The 12422-nt window shown below is 34.3% G+C and overlaps 1 protein-coding gene across 5 annotated transcripts in view; it reads right to left on the reverse strand.

Annotated features, from left to right (window-relative positions):
* Positions 1-211: 211 nt before the first annotated feature.
* UHRF2 (ubiquitin like with PHD and ring finger domains 2) overlaps positions 212-12422 on the reverse strand; it is an 84837-nt gene continuing 72626 nt past the window's right edge. For 4 of the 5 annotated variants that reach the window (XM_083816591.1, XM_083816595.1, XM_083816594.1 and 1 more), the window contains exons 10-16: positions 9268-9374; positions 7027-7189; positions 6373-6510; positions 5459-5582; positions 4903-5066; positions 2244-2342; positions 212-1344 (exon numbers count right to left, since the gene is read on the reverse strand). In XM_083816591.1, coding sequence (XP_083672717.1) covers positions 1198-1344; positions 2244-2342; positions 4903-5066; positions 5459-5582; positions 6373-6510; positions 7027-7189; positions 9268-9374 — 942 coding nt within the window. In that variant the 3' untranslated portion in view covers positions 212-1197. The remainder of the gene's footprint in view (positions 1345-2243; positions 2343-4902; positions 5067-5458; positions 5583-6372; positions 6511-7026; positions 7190-9267; positions 9375-12422) is intronic. The other variant, XM_083816592.1, reaches the window with a different exon arrangement.

The raw sequence follows: 12422 nt of genomic DNA on the forward strand, positions 1-12422 counted from the left end.
TGTGAGCCCATGAATACAGATGTTGGGTTGTGTTGTTTTTTTCTTAATTTAACAATTTTTGCATTGATAAATGAAAGGAATGTAAAGCCTCGTGTTTTAAGGAAAAAGAAGCCCACCTAAGGAAAGTACGTAGTAATCCAGAAAAAAATAGATCTCAAAAAAATATTATGATTTAAGTAAGTGGATAATAGTAAAAAACAAAATTAGCAACTTTTCTGAATCATAAAATATTTAATAAGGTATATTTGGGGGGGATATATTGTATATAAAATTTCAGATCACAATATGAAGCGATTTGAACCCTCTCCAAGCTAGCACTGCCTTCAATGCTGTGTAGATGTATTGCCACTGATACAAGACCTACTAAAAGCATACAGTTTAACTAATACAGAAGTGGCAGTTTTTAATATGAAATATTTTTTACACAACTAGAGTGTCTTGAATACCCTCTTTAAGTGCAAAAAACACAGATCACTTTACACTAATGCAGCAACAATGCATTCATATTGTTCTCATTAGTCATTAGTAGTCAACTTGCATAAGATACAAGAAAAGCACAATGAAGCTCACAAAAATAGACTAAAAATCAGCCTGTTCTTGCAAAAAAAAAAAAAATACAGCATAATGGAAGAAAAAGACAAAAAAGGATTATGCACACCACGGAATTTGCTGTTCTTTAATCCAGCTGGCTTAAGTGCTGTTTCTGGTTTTTGCTGTTTTTTTTGTGGGTTTTTGTTTTGTTGTTGGTTTCTTTTTTTTTATTTTTTTTATTTTTTTATGTAAATCAAACCACATGGACCAGGCACAACTAATATTCAGGAGGCAGTGTGTAGCTAAAACTTCACTAACTATTTATCATCCCCATAATTTATCCTCCTCTGTCCTGAGGTAGTTACAAAAAATCAAATCATAAATTAAGCATCAGCTAGGCCAGTAAGAGCTGAGGCTTTCTTTTTTTTTTCTTTAAAAACTATTTGTTAACTGGCCAAAACTACCCTTGATGTTAAAAGACAGCTGAGAATTAGAGTTCTCACTACACCAAAAAGATGGCTATGAGGGGAAGAGGGTTAGCTGCTTCAAAATGTGACAATATATTGAGTCCCATCAAGCTGGCTGGTCCACTGTTGAATTCCCCATGTTTATTCTCCTTTACTGTCTATAAAGTCACTGGGAGAAGTTCGGAAGGATCTGAGCACATCATCGCCCTTTACTGTAACCAGGGAAGAACTGGTCCAATAGGGTCTGCAGTATCTTGTTGGGAACCATGGTGTAGCCCTTCCCCAGGTCATAGCGGCAGGCAGGACAAGTGAAGACCTCAGCTCTGAAGGAACGCTGTAAACAACTCTAGGACATAAAAAAGATTGAGAAGTAAATTGTGAGAACTTCATTTTATACTGACAGCTTAACCAGCAAAAACTAAGGAATTACTATACACCAAAGACACAATTTTCTGTACTTCCAGAAAAAAGAAAAAAAAAAAGGGAAGTTATTACCAAGCCCTCTGGGGCATATTTTTGCCTATGCGACTAAAATGACCTAACAAAAGAACTCTGCTCTGGACTGGGATGTGACACATTGAGTCTGGGAGGAATTAAAAAACATCACTGCTGAGATTTCCATTAATGCCTTCCTGTGAAGCAGAGCCACGTCTGCAGCTTCCTTCTATCATCCCTGTTAGAATGCAACAGTACTTCAGACCTTCATGTCAAGCTGAAGGTGAATTAACAAATATATTGTTTAAGTAACAGCATCCATCTATCTACCTCATCTGACAAGACTCAGTTAAGCCTTAAAGACATGTTTAGAGTAATATGGTGATTTGTAACGAACCCAAACAATTTTCTTGTATTTACCCTCTACTGTTTCAACAACTCTTCATTAAAGTGTTACACATTTTTAAGATGTTTTTATTCCTTAACTATGAAAAATTAAATTATTGTTTCCATACCAACATTTGGCTCCTGGACCAAGTATTTTCCTAACATAACTCCACCGAACACAATGGAATGACAGCAATGATAAACTTGACTCATTATGTCTATCAGGATTTATACTAAGCACAGTTACACTCTTTATTACGTAAAATTAAGATTACACAGCAATCACTGAAGGCAAACTCGTTGCGAGCTATTGCTCAGAATGCTAGGCAATAATTATCGACGTTCTAAAATACATTTTGGCTCTAGCGACTGCTGTCTCAGAGCCAAGAAAACAGCCCAGAGCATGACCGAGTTTATTCTTACTTTACAGACGTTGTGGAGGCACTCTGTTGTCACTGGCTGGTAAACCAGCTCCTGGCAGCAGACACACATAAACGATTGTTCCAGTTTCTTCAAAAAATTCTAGTGTAGGGCAAAGGACAAAAAAGACATACTATTAAGAGGCACACCAAAAATATGCAAACAAAAAATATTTTTATTTTATTTTAACTAAGTTTATTATTTACAAAACTACATTGCCCAGCTTCTGTAATTACTACATACATGTAAATTATTTATGAACTTATGTGTGAAATTCACATTCAACTCTCAGACCTAAGCCGAGATGATAAAATCACTAGGCCTCTGAAAAAGTGTCAAATGCATAGATTAACTGATGAGACGTGTATAACAAGCTATTATTTTCCCAAACTTGCTTAACAATAAGTAAAAATATTACAAAAGTGGTTTAAGTTGCTAAGCTCAATTTATAAAGTGGTTAGACAACAGTTTCGCTTTGCAAAGCGAAGTTTATGCTGGAACTCCTCTAGTGTACTCTTCAAGACTCGGTCAATGTTATATTTCCTTCCAGAGCCAACCAGCACTAAGACAATATTGATAAGATATGTATCCAGGCATTTTCACACCCTCATGATGCCATTATCTGTGCCTATATTCTGATCATATTTATTACACGTCTACTTACTGTTTCTTCCTTGATTTCATCAGGATGGAACAATGTTTTCTCTAATACTATTCATTGAAAAGTGCAGTTTTAGTAAATGACACTTTTTACATAAAGATTGATGAACTTCCAAAAGTTCTTAAATCCTCCAAATCCAAGAGTGTGGCACTCATCAGGAAGCAGGTCCATAACCATTTAATTTCCCTGCTCTTCCACAATTCAGAGAACTAATGTTTGAAAGATTATTTACTTGAGTATGAATATTATAAAGAAAATGAAACGTATTGGAGAGCTCCTCAAGCCTGATTCTTAGCATAGGTGATAGCATTTAGTAGTAGTGTTTATTAACTGTTGCTAGAATTTTGCTTGTCTCAGAAATGCTGCAGAATGATCTCTGCTGCTCTGCCAAGGGAGAAGAAAACTGCCTCACATTACTCTTACTCAGAAAGTCACCTCTGCCTGTGCCTATGGATTATGGCTAGCTTAACGGCATCTTTTGTCCTCCCTCCGAATTCTCTGCAGTCTGTAAAACAACTTGCCCGGTTCTTAAATCTTCTCAGAGTATCTCTGAGAAATCTCATAATACATTTTTATCAGATGCTTTACACATACAAGCATGTTTATCTCTGACACATCAGAGATCTCCAAATACCTCAGGCATAAAGGTTTGAGTATAGAAAAACGGTACCTCTATAGCTAAAATATGGCTCTTTGCAATCACTTAAAAAATCTTTAACAACAATTTATTTAGTTAAAATGGGAATGTAGTTGTTTCAACCAGAAAGTTTTACATCGTCATAGCAGCTACCCTTTCTTATTTCCTTTAGTAGCAACCAAATGAAACTCTTACCAAAATGTTGGTTAGGAACCTGTAGAAAAATGACTTTTCAGTAACTCAACTGCTTTTAAATCATTGTTTTCTCCTTTTTAGAAACATATATCTCTCTTACTTATGTACAATTTCGGGCTGAAATTGTTTCTGATCATTACAAACACTGGATTGAACACAGACAAAAGCTTGTAACTTTACAATGTTGGTTCCTACAAAAAGGTACAGCATTATTTTGCATTATAGCAAACCTATTCAAGTGAAAGAACAGGGAGCTATATTTAGATGTTTTTTCTGTTAGAGAAGCACTATAAATAGCCAGTGGTAATTCTCAGATAAAGTAGACATGTATGTTCATTTTAGACATTCATTTTCCAGCCAATGGTTTGTTTTTCACTGAATTGATACAGGGTTTTATAAAGTTACTTTAAATTCGTCGTGCTTTGATTTCTTCTGCAAAACAGCTAAAATAACTACGAACTTGACATTGGTAAGACTACTTATCACTGAAGGATATAGAATTTCAGGAGATATACCTTCTGTGGACTTTTTTTTTTATTAGTGTCTATAGTTTCTTCAATCTTGAGCTACTCTTGCTATTTTCTTGACATTCTGGGGAGGAAAGTATTTTCTCTCTTTCTGAAGGTTCCTTCTCTAGAGAGTGGAATAATCTCGATTTGGATTAAAATATTAAATTCTGTATCTAAGCTTGAAAATGACTGTACTTCTGTCTCCTTAAACAAAGAAAGCAAGCTATATTTTCTGCCATAAAATTACTTTCCGTCAAAACAAAAAGTGGTGTCTAGAACCATCTTTCTTCATGTCTGATTTCTCACATCAGTACAGCACAAAAATACATTTTCATTTCAGAGAAAACATGCTCCCTTCAAAAATGAACATAAATGCACTTTCAATGCTTTTTGAGCAAGACAAGATCTCTACTATGTAGATGTCAACATAGTCATCAGCAGCAAACCTTAAGAGGATTTGCTATTGGATTGCTATTGCTATAAAAAGCATTATTTTCTTTAAATCAAAGCTTTACAAATAAAAATAATGCTAGAAACAGTATGTATTCAGCAAAAGTTCAACAAGTAAATTATGTTTTAAGAGAGACTGAAGATTTTTCCTAACACTTAAAGGAAAGTAAAATAAAGAAAGTAAAAAATTTAAGCATGCAGCAAACATACTGGTCCTTCCTTAAGAGAAGCAAGTACTTCATCCCACAGTTTCTGGTTCATACAATCTTCTCTAATCAGCCATTGCTGTTCTTGGGTCAATTGGAAAGCTTCTCCTTTCCCTCCATCTCCCATTCTCATGGCTTTAGGTGTATTTGTAGGTTCCTCTATACCTGCTTAAGATTATGACCATCAGACACAGTAATACCAGAGTGTTAGTCTAAGCTAATATAAGGGGAAGGCAAAACTGTTTCTAGAAGGGACTACATGGACTACACCCACAAAATGCGGCAATCAAATCCCTACTCCAACTCACTTCAGCTCAGCATTACTGTGGAATGCACAGAAGACTGTTCATTTTTCTACTGAGCTTAAATAAAAAAACCCTAAGTGTAGTAAATAAATTCATAAGATCCCTAGGCTACTACTGTATCATAGAACATGTGCTTAACAATTTACACTGGTACTCCAAATAGCTTCATGTTTCTGCAAAGTTTTCATGTTGTTGGCTTACTAAACATAACAAGAAAGACTTTGCTGATGAATGCTAAAAAGTAAAAAGAAATACCATCGTCAATTGTCCTTTTCTGGTTTCCATTACTCTGGCTGGTTGGCTCCTGTTTCACAGTTTGCTTTTTAACCTTATCTTTCTTCTCCTTACTAGCCATGGCTTCCAAATAACCTTCTGGATACTAAAATAAAAAGCAAAGATTTAAAACAAAAACCACCGGAATACAGGAATTTCCAAATATGAGCAAGACTAATTTCTACAAGACTCTGAAACCCTATGACTACATATTGGAATAATTACAAAATAGTTTTTAAAACCCTACATGATGTAGAAAAGTTTTAAATTACTATCTATATTTGAGAAATTGTAGCCAAGTGAAAGGATCTAATCTAGAGTGAGTTCTGTTAAAATGAAACTGATATCCAAATCCATGCCTTTCAACTACACAGTTTCCTAAAAAGTTGAAGATGATGGTATATAGTATGATAAACCATTGCCTTGCTGAGAAAAGAAATACTGTGTTAATTCTTTCCATCTTTCTTGGATTCTGCAGTGCCTGATTCCTCCTGGCTCAGTTTACTTTTGTGCCTGAAATACATTAACTGTACAAACTCCTCAGTCGCACATAGAGAAAAGCACATAAAAATGAACACTTTTTTTGATTTCTCAGATATATTTTTCAAACTGGATTCAAACTCTTAATTTTCTAATATATATATGCAAAGTAATTCCCTGCTAAGATGGAATGGTAGGTGATGCTTTCTTTCTGCTTTGTCAATTTTTAAAAGATTTTTCCAGTTTACTGGTAATTTTTTGTTTTGTTTTGGTTTTTTTTTGTTTGTTTTATTTTTAAGATCCAACACAGTGAAGTACAGGAAAAAATGGGGCTTTAATTTAACTGATTTCCATTTTTGGATTGCATTTACTTGAACTGAGAAAAAAATCCCTGCTCTGCCAGCCCTGATTCGAACCTGTACACTCAGACCCAGTTTCTTTGACCGTTCCATTCCTTCTGAAGTCCAAGGTGCAGGCTCAACGTCGTCTCTCCTCAGAAGATAGCGCCAAACTAAAAATCCACATTTTCCAATTTCTGGCCAATATTTCACCACCTACAGAAAAACATAGAATTACTGCCATTACAAGTGAAACACATATATAGAGTCGTACTTTCATTGTTCAAGAAGAAATCAGAATGCTAAGTCACACATTATTATTATAAAGTGGCCTTTCCATTACCTGCAAAAGTTTTTTTTTTTTTTTTGATAAATATAGTGTTCTTTATTTCAGATGTTGAGAAGTCATCAAACATTCAAAAGCTAGAGCAAAGCTGGAAGGTACGAGGAAATTAGTTGATTTCCAGTGACGAATATCATTCAGTAAGCACACGTAAGTAGCTTACGCATTCAACTTTATATATCCTATTATTGGACTACGTTCTATTATCACTGCTCTGACTAATTTCATTTCAGTTCTTTGTGGAATGAACTAAGGCTAAAATGCTATCATGGAGAAAAAAGAATTCTTCCTTTTAAGCAATAACACAGAATTTACAACGTAACACGTACAAGACTTTTTAAAACAGCTTTAGAAAAATGTTATGTTGTACACTGTAGAAATCAAAATACCTTGTAAATGCCATCATATCTGTTGCCCTCCTCTGGGGCATATTTGCTGATCCGCCGCCCTTTTGAACTACGTACGACTCTGACTGGCTTACCAGCTCTCCAATTCTTAGACTCTGCTCCATTTTTATCATCCAAGGGGGCATCACAGTTAAGTGCCAATGCCCTAAAGACAGATTTTAAATATTCATAAAACAGATTGCTTTGTACAACATATTTTTGAGAATTAATGTCATTACATCATGTCTACTTCCCATACCTAATTATATTTTATCAAGAAGCATAGAATCTTTTAGTATATTTTTTAACAACTGCAGAACTGCAGAAGCAGTAAGTTCCATGCCACCACGCATGATTAAAAAAAAGGAACAAAAAAGTACCTGGTTGCCAATGGTCAAGATGAAAACTCATCTAATATAGCTAAATAAAATAAATACTTCTAGATTTAATATCCTTCATTTTTAAAATTAATCTCTTCCTAGATAGTATTGAGGGAGTTAAAAAAAAATACAACAAAAGGAAAAGTTTCTCTATCATTCCCCACTAACAGAAGATTTTTAGACTTTTTAAGTGCATACACAGAATTAATGAATGCAAGAAAAAATGTTATATAGAAAAAGTACATAGTAACCATCCAGAAATCTCTAAGTAACTGAAATCTCTCACGTAATACATCAATTGCCTCAGAGTAGGAGTTAAATAATAACAGATAACTCACAGACAAGCAAACCTCTTTATCCTATATGAAGACTCTCTTCTAGAAACCCAGAGAAAAGCAGTAAGAATGTCCACACCTACCAGACCAAACTGCTGCAACAAACAGTATAGTATCTCTGCTATCATCGTCTGATTTAACCACGGATTGAAAAGCCTTCAGAATCAGACTCAAATCAAACCACATCTCAGAACAGAAGAAATAATGTGGTTCATAAACAGTAACAGTACAAATATAAAATCCACATTGTAAAGAACAGCGTGAGACAGGGATACAATGAATATTGCAAAAAATATTTCATACATAGATAGATAGATAAATAAAAGAAGAAATATTCACACAAGCAAAAAACAATTCTGATCATACTACATAGAGTCATACCAATCTTCTGCACCAAAGTGTTTGAGAGCTTTTATCAAAATCAGTAATGGAGAGCAGCACCTTACTATACTCTGTAAATATAGCACGGAGTGTACTGCTGCAAAGCTACAAGACAAGATTTGCCTGTGGATATTTCATTTCCTAAAAGCAGAAACATGCTGACACTTAGAAGCACAGCTCTTAATTCTATTTTGAAAAAGAAGTTGCTCTATTCACTGAAAATGCTTGCAGATCTATTGCTTAAACCTTCCATCTTCCCTCCTTGTTCTTGTTCACATCACGTTCTCTCTCTCTCTCTTCCTCCCTCCCTCCCTTTCTCAGCATCCAAGCCAGGGTTTTCCTCTCTCTCCTTTAAACACCACCAAAAAGCTGAAAGAATCTCTCTCCATTCTACTTAACAGCAGCACATCAGATGTAAAAGGAGGCCTAGCAAACAAAAGGTCTCAGTCAATCTTAGCACTCCACAGTTGTTATGTGGTCAGCTACATAACATTACATTATGCTCTTAGAAATAAAAAAGGATGGAGAACTCTTTGTTCAGGCAGTGTTTTTAAAGCACACAAAAATACTGTAAGTATATGTCTAATCTTTTTAGACATAAATGTTCTTTTTCAGGTGCCTGTTTTTCTTAATAAAGCAACACTGTAGTTCATTGTTTTTCATGCAGAGCTATCATGGAAGAAAGGACTATCAAACTATGAAGGATTTCTTCTACCCGGGAAACATTCTTTTTTAACACTTAACTTTCATAGCTGACTTAACCATTTAATGTGAAACTTAAAAAAAAAATAAATCAGCCTGAGAGAGTCACCTGGAATAGAAAAGTTCCACCCAAAAGTGTTGACAAACTTCTCACTAACTTAGAACAGAGTCCCTTGAAGGAAAGTGTAGGACAATTTCAACCAGAGACAAGGCTAGTAGCTGCATCAGTAATACAGCAGGGTACTTCATTCAGGTGCAAACGTTTTTTTAAATCAGCAAAACATAATGCTTCATAAAATGCCTCTTTGCAGCAAGAGGAACCACCATTTACAAAAGTAGCATGTACAAGAGAGAATGAATTTTGCAAAATGTTAATTTTAAATTAAAGCATTATAACACAGCTTTTTGTTTTTGGAATACTTTTTTATTTTATCTGGAAAACTTACCTATTCATGTGTGTTAATGTCTGATCAAATGAATGTTCACCAATCCTTTTATTGCCAGAAAGATCTCTACCTCCACTCCCAGTGTAAGTGAATTCATCTCCTCGATCCTGTGCAAGAAGATTATCCTTGTTTTTAACACTCCGAATCAAAGCAATTGTATATATATATGTATATATAAAGGCAATTTAATTTGATCTATATACTCAGACAAAAAATATAGTCCAAAATATGGAAAGTCATGTTTTCTATTTCAGTATCGTTGTCCTACAATAGTTGTGCCAGCACAAAGTTACTGGTCTAGATATAACATATTCACCAGAAAATCCCTATTAAAAATATTGTCTGCCTTTAAAATTAAAATTTTACAACTTTTAAAAAAATTACCTTTAAAAACAAAGTTACAGAACACATTATAGCAAGTGGTGTAGCTCTTGCTAGAGCTTTGTTTTCCATAACAAAGGTAATCATTATAGAATAAATAATTTGGAGAGTCATAAATAGCTTTGAGAGATCATTTCAGTTTGTGCAAGGGGCTGAGTGATAGTAAGTCAGAGCCATGTGCGCTTAAATACAAGGCAGGTGCTTTAATATAATAGCTCCAGCTACTCCGAACTAGTAAGAGCTTAAACTCATTTAGATTCACATTTTAGCTGATACAACTATGTAGTATATTTCCTACATAGAATTGTATTTACACTGAAGGAAGGTTGATGAAATCTTTTGCCATGTAGCAAAAGAACAATCAAAAGCTACATACACATAAGTAAAGCCAGTATTACTATTTTCTTTAGGAAGTATGTCACAGAAATTCGTATTACTCCTAGCAAATTCAAGAATTTCTAGAAAGAAAAAAATATACTTAAAATGGTATTTCTTTGGAGATGCAAATTTTGTACAAATCATGATGCAATAGTATAATAGTAAATAATAGGAAAGTAAAGTTTATATGATTTTTTTACAATAAAATTCTGAATATACTTGTATGCAGTAGTAAAATTCAGTCAATTTCTTACCACTATTAAAAGTCTGACATTATTAAGGATCCATTGCAAGACTGTTACAGATATTTCATGACTGACAACAGCAGAAAAAGAGAAAGTTAGAAAGAGAAATGCTGGTTGTACAAGGCCATAAATTAATTATAGAAATGATTTTATCTTATTCTGTGTAGGGAAAACCCAACAGAAATTCAGCTGCTGTATTAGAGTGTTTCTGTCTCAAGATTTATCTATACATAATAACAAGCAAGTGCTATGAAGCTGAAAAAAATACTCAAAACCTAACAAAGACATCGTATAAACTCTGGTATATCCTTTCCTAAAACAGTCTACTTCTCTGTGCTCAATGAATCTCCAAAAAAATAACAGAAACAGAATTGTGTCGTATAAGGACAATATATGAAACAATTTCCAAAAAATGAAAGACTGAAAAGGCAAGAATCATTTACCAAGAAAGGACAGAATAAATTGTATAGTCAGGTATCAGAGAACTGAGCTATGGTTTTTGTTTTTGTTTTTTTTTTCAATGATTGCTAATAACGTCATGGCAAACAAAATGTGGAGATAACACAAGGCTGATTGGGATAGCAATAATATGAAGAGGGATGAATTTGCTTGATGAATCCAGCCCATTCAAATAGCTTATATTTTAACACTGAATAAGAAGCTTGTGCAAACTTGAGAAAAACAACGATATATCAGGCAAAGATTCTGCAAACAGAATTGGAATGTTACTTTCATCTTTCTTTCATTTAAATACATACTTAATATCATAAGAATTAATTTTTATTAGTGTTCATGCAAAAAATCGATGAAGTCCTGCAAGAAACTCACAGTTTGACACAATGGAAAAACAAAAATTATGCTGATCCTTCAAAATGTTATGAAGGCTATAGACTGATGGTACTCTATATATTATACAAATATAGCTAACATCTCATTAAAAACGTATGAATTTGAGCAAGAAAGTATCTCAGCATGTTAGGCGTTCACAAACAGAAAATATGGCCTACATCATTGACCTACAGTATTCTTATGAACAGAATGTTTCTTGGACAGCATGAAATATAAAAAAAAGAGCTAAATGGTGTTTTACTAAGCATTGGCAACATTATTTTCCATTTTTTTAATCCACTTTAACATCATATCAAATTTTTTCTTCAATGTTTTAGAAACAACCAGATATGCAAAGACTTTCATATGTACTTTGAGAAAGCACAAATAAGAGTAGTATAGATGAAAGTTTCACACTCAATCATGAAAGAAGCAGACAAAGCGGCAGGTAAGATGACAGTGACAGTCATAGTACCAGCAGTAAGAAGGGACAAAAAGGGTCTGGTCTGTGCAACAAAGTAGGGATTATCAGGATGTGAAAATAATTCTGAATATAATGCAGGTATAGAGGAGACAATGAAATTCAGAAAATGATATAAGAAAGGTATTTTTTGGCATTAGCACTTTGCATGACTGATAGCTAACCATACAGAATAACACACAATGTGGACAGAAGGCTGTCACAGAACAGAAGCTGTTGTGAAAATCTGAAACACCGGAAAGAAGCAAGTATTAAAGCTAGTCCAACAAATTTTGTCAAGTATTTCCTTAGTATCGGAGTCAGTAAGAATGGACAAATACCAATTAAGAGTGAAGAGAAAGATATTTGGTGGCTATCATATAATGAGATACTCAAACTGCCTCACATCATTTTGGAGTTCCAAGTAGGTACCAAACCAATTGGGTCCTGAGACCTTGGAAACATCACAGCATTTGAAAACAGCAAGTTTCACAGCATCAGTCATCAGGTTTCCAGCTACATATTCAACTCAGGTGACAGACAGACTCTCAGTGTAATGGCTGTAATGAACTTATGTTGGATTCTCAGTAATATAAAACAGAGCAGTGAATATCTGAAAAGAACTGTTCCCTTGGTAACATAGCACAACAGGATAATTCAGAAAATTTATATAGGACACTATGTCTCTTTTGCACCAGGGCTTACACTGGATTCGGGTGATCCAGGCAAGACCTGCAATCTCACTAATAAAGCTGCATATCACATATACATTTCTAGGTAATCTGTTACTCACAATGGTCTTTGGATATAAAACACTGACTCAAATCTGAAGCTCTTTATTGAGACTTTATTTGGATTTAAAG

This window comes from Anser anser (genome assembly GCF_964211835.1).
Source record: "Anser anser genome assembly, chromosome: Z".
In the NCBI taxonomy this organism is placed as follows: Eukaryota; Metazoa; Chordata; class Aves; order Anseriformes; family Anatidae; genus Anser; species Anser anser.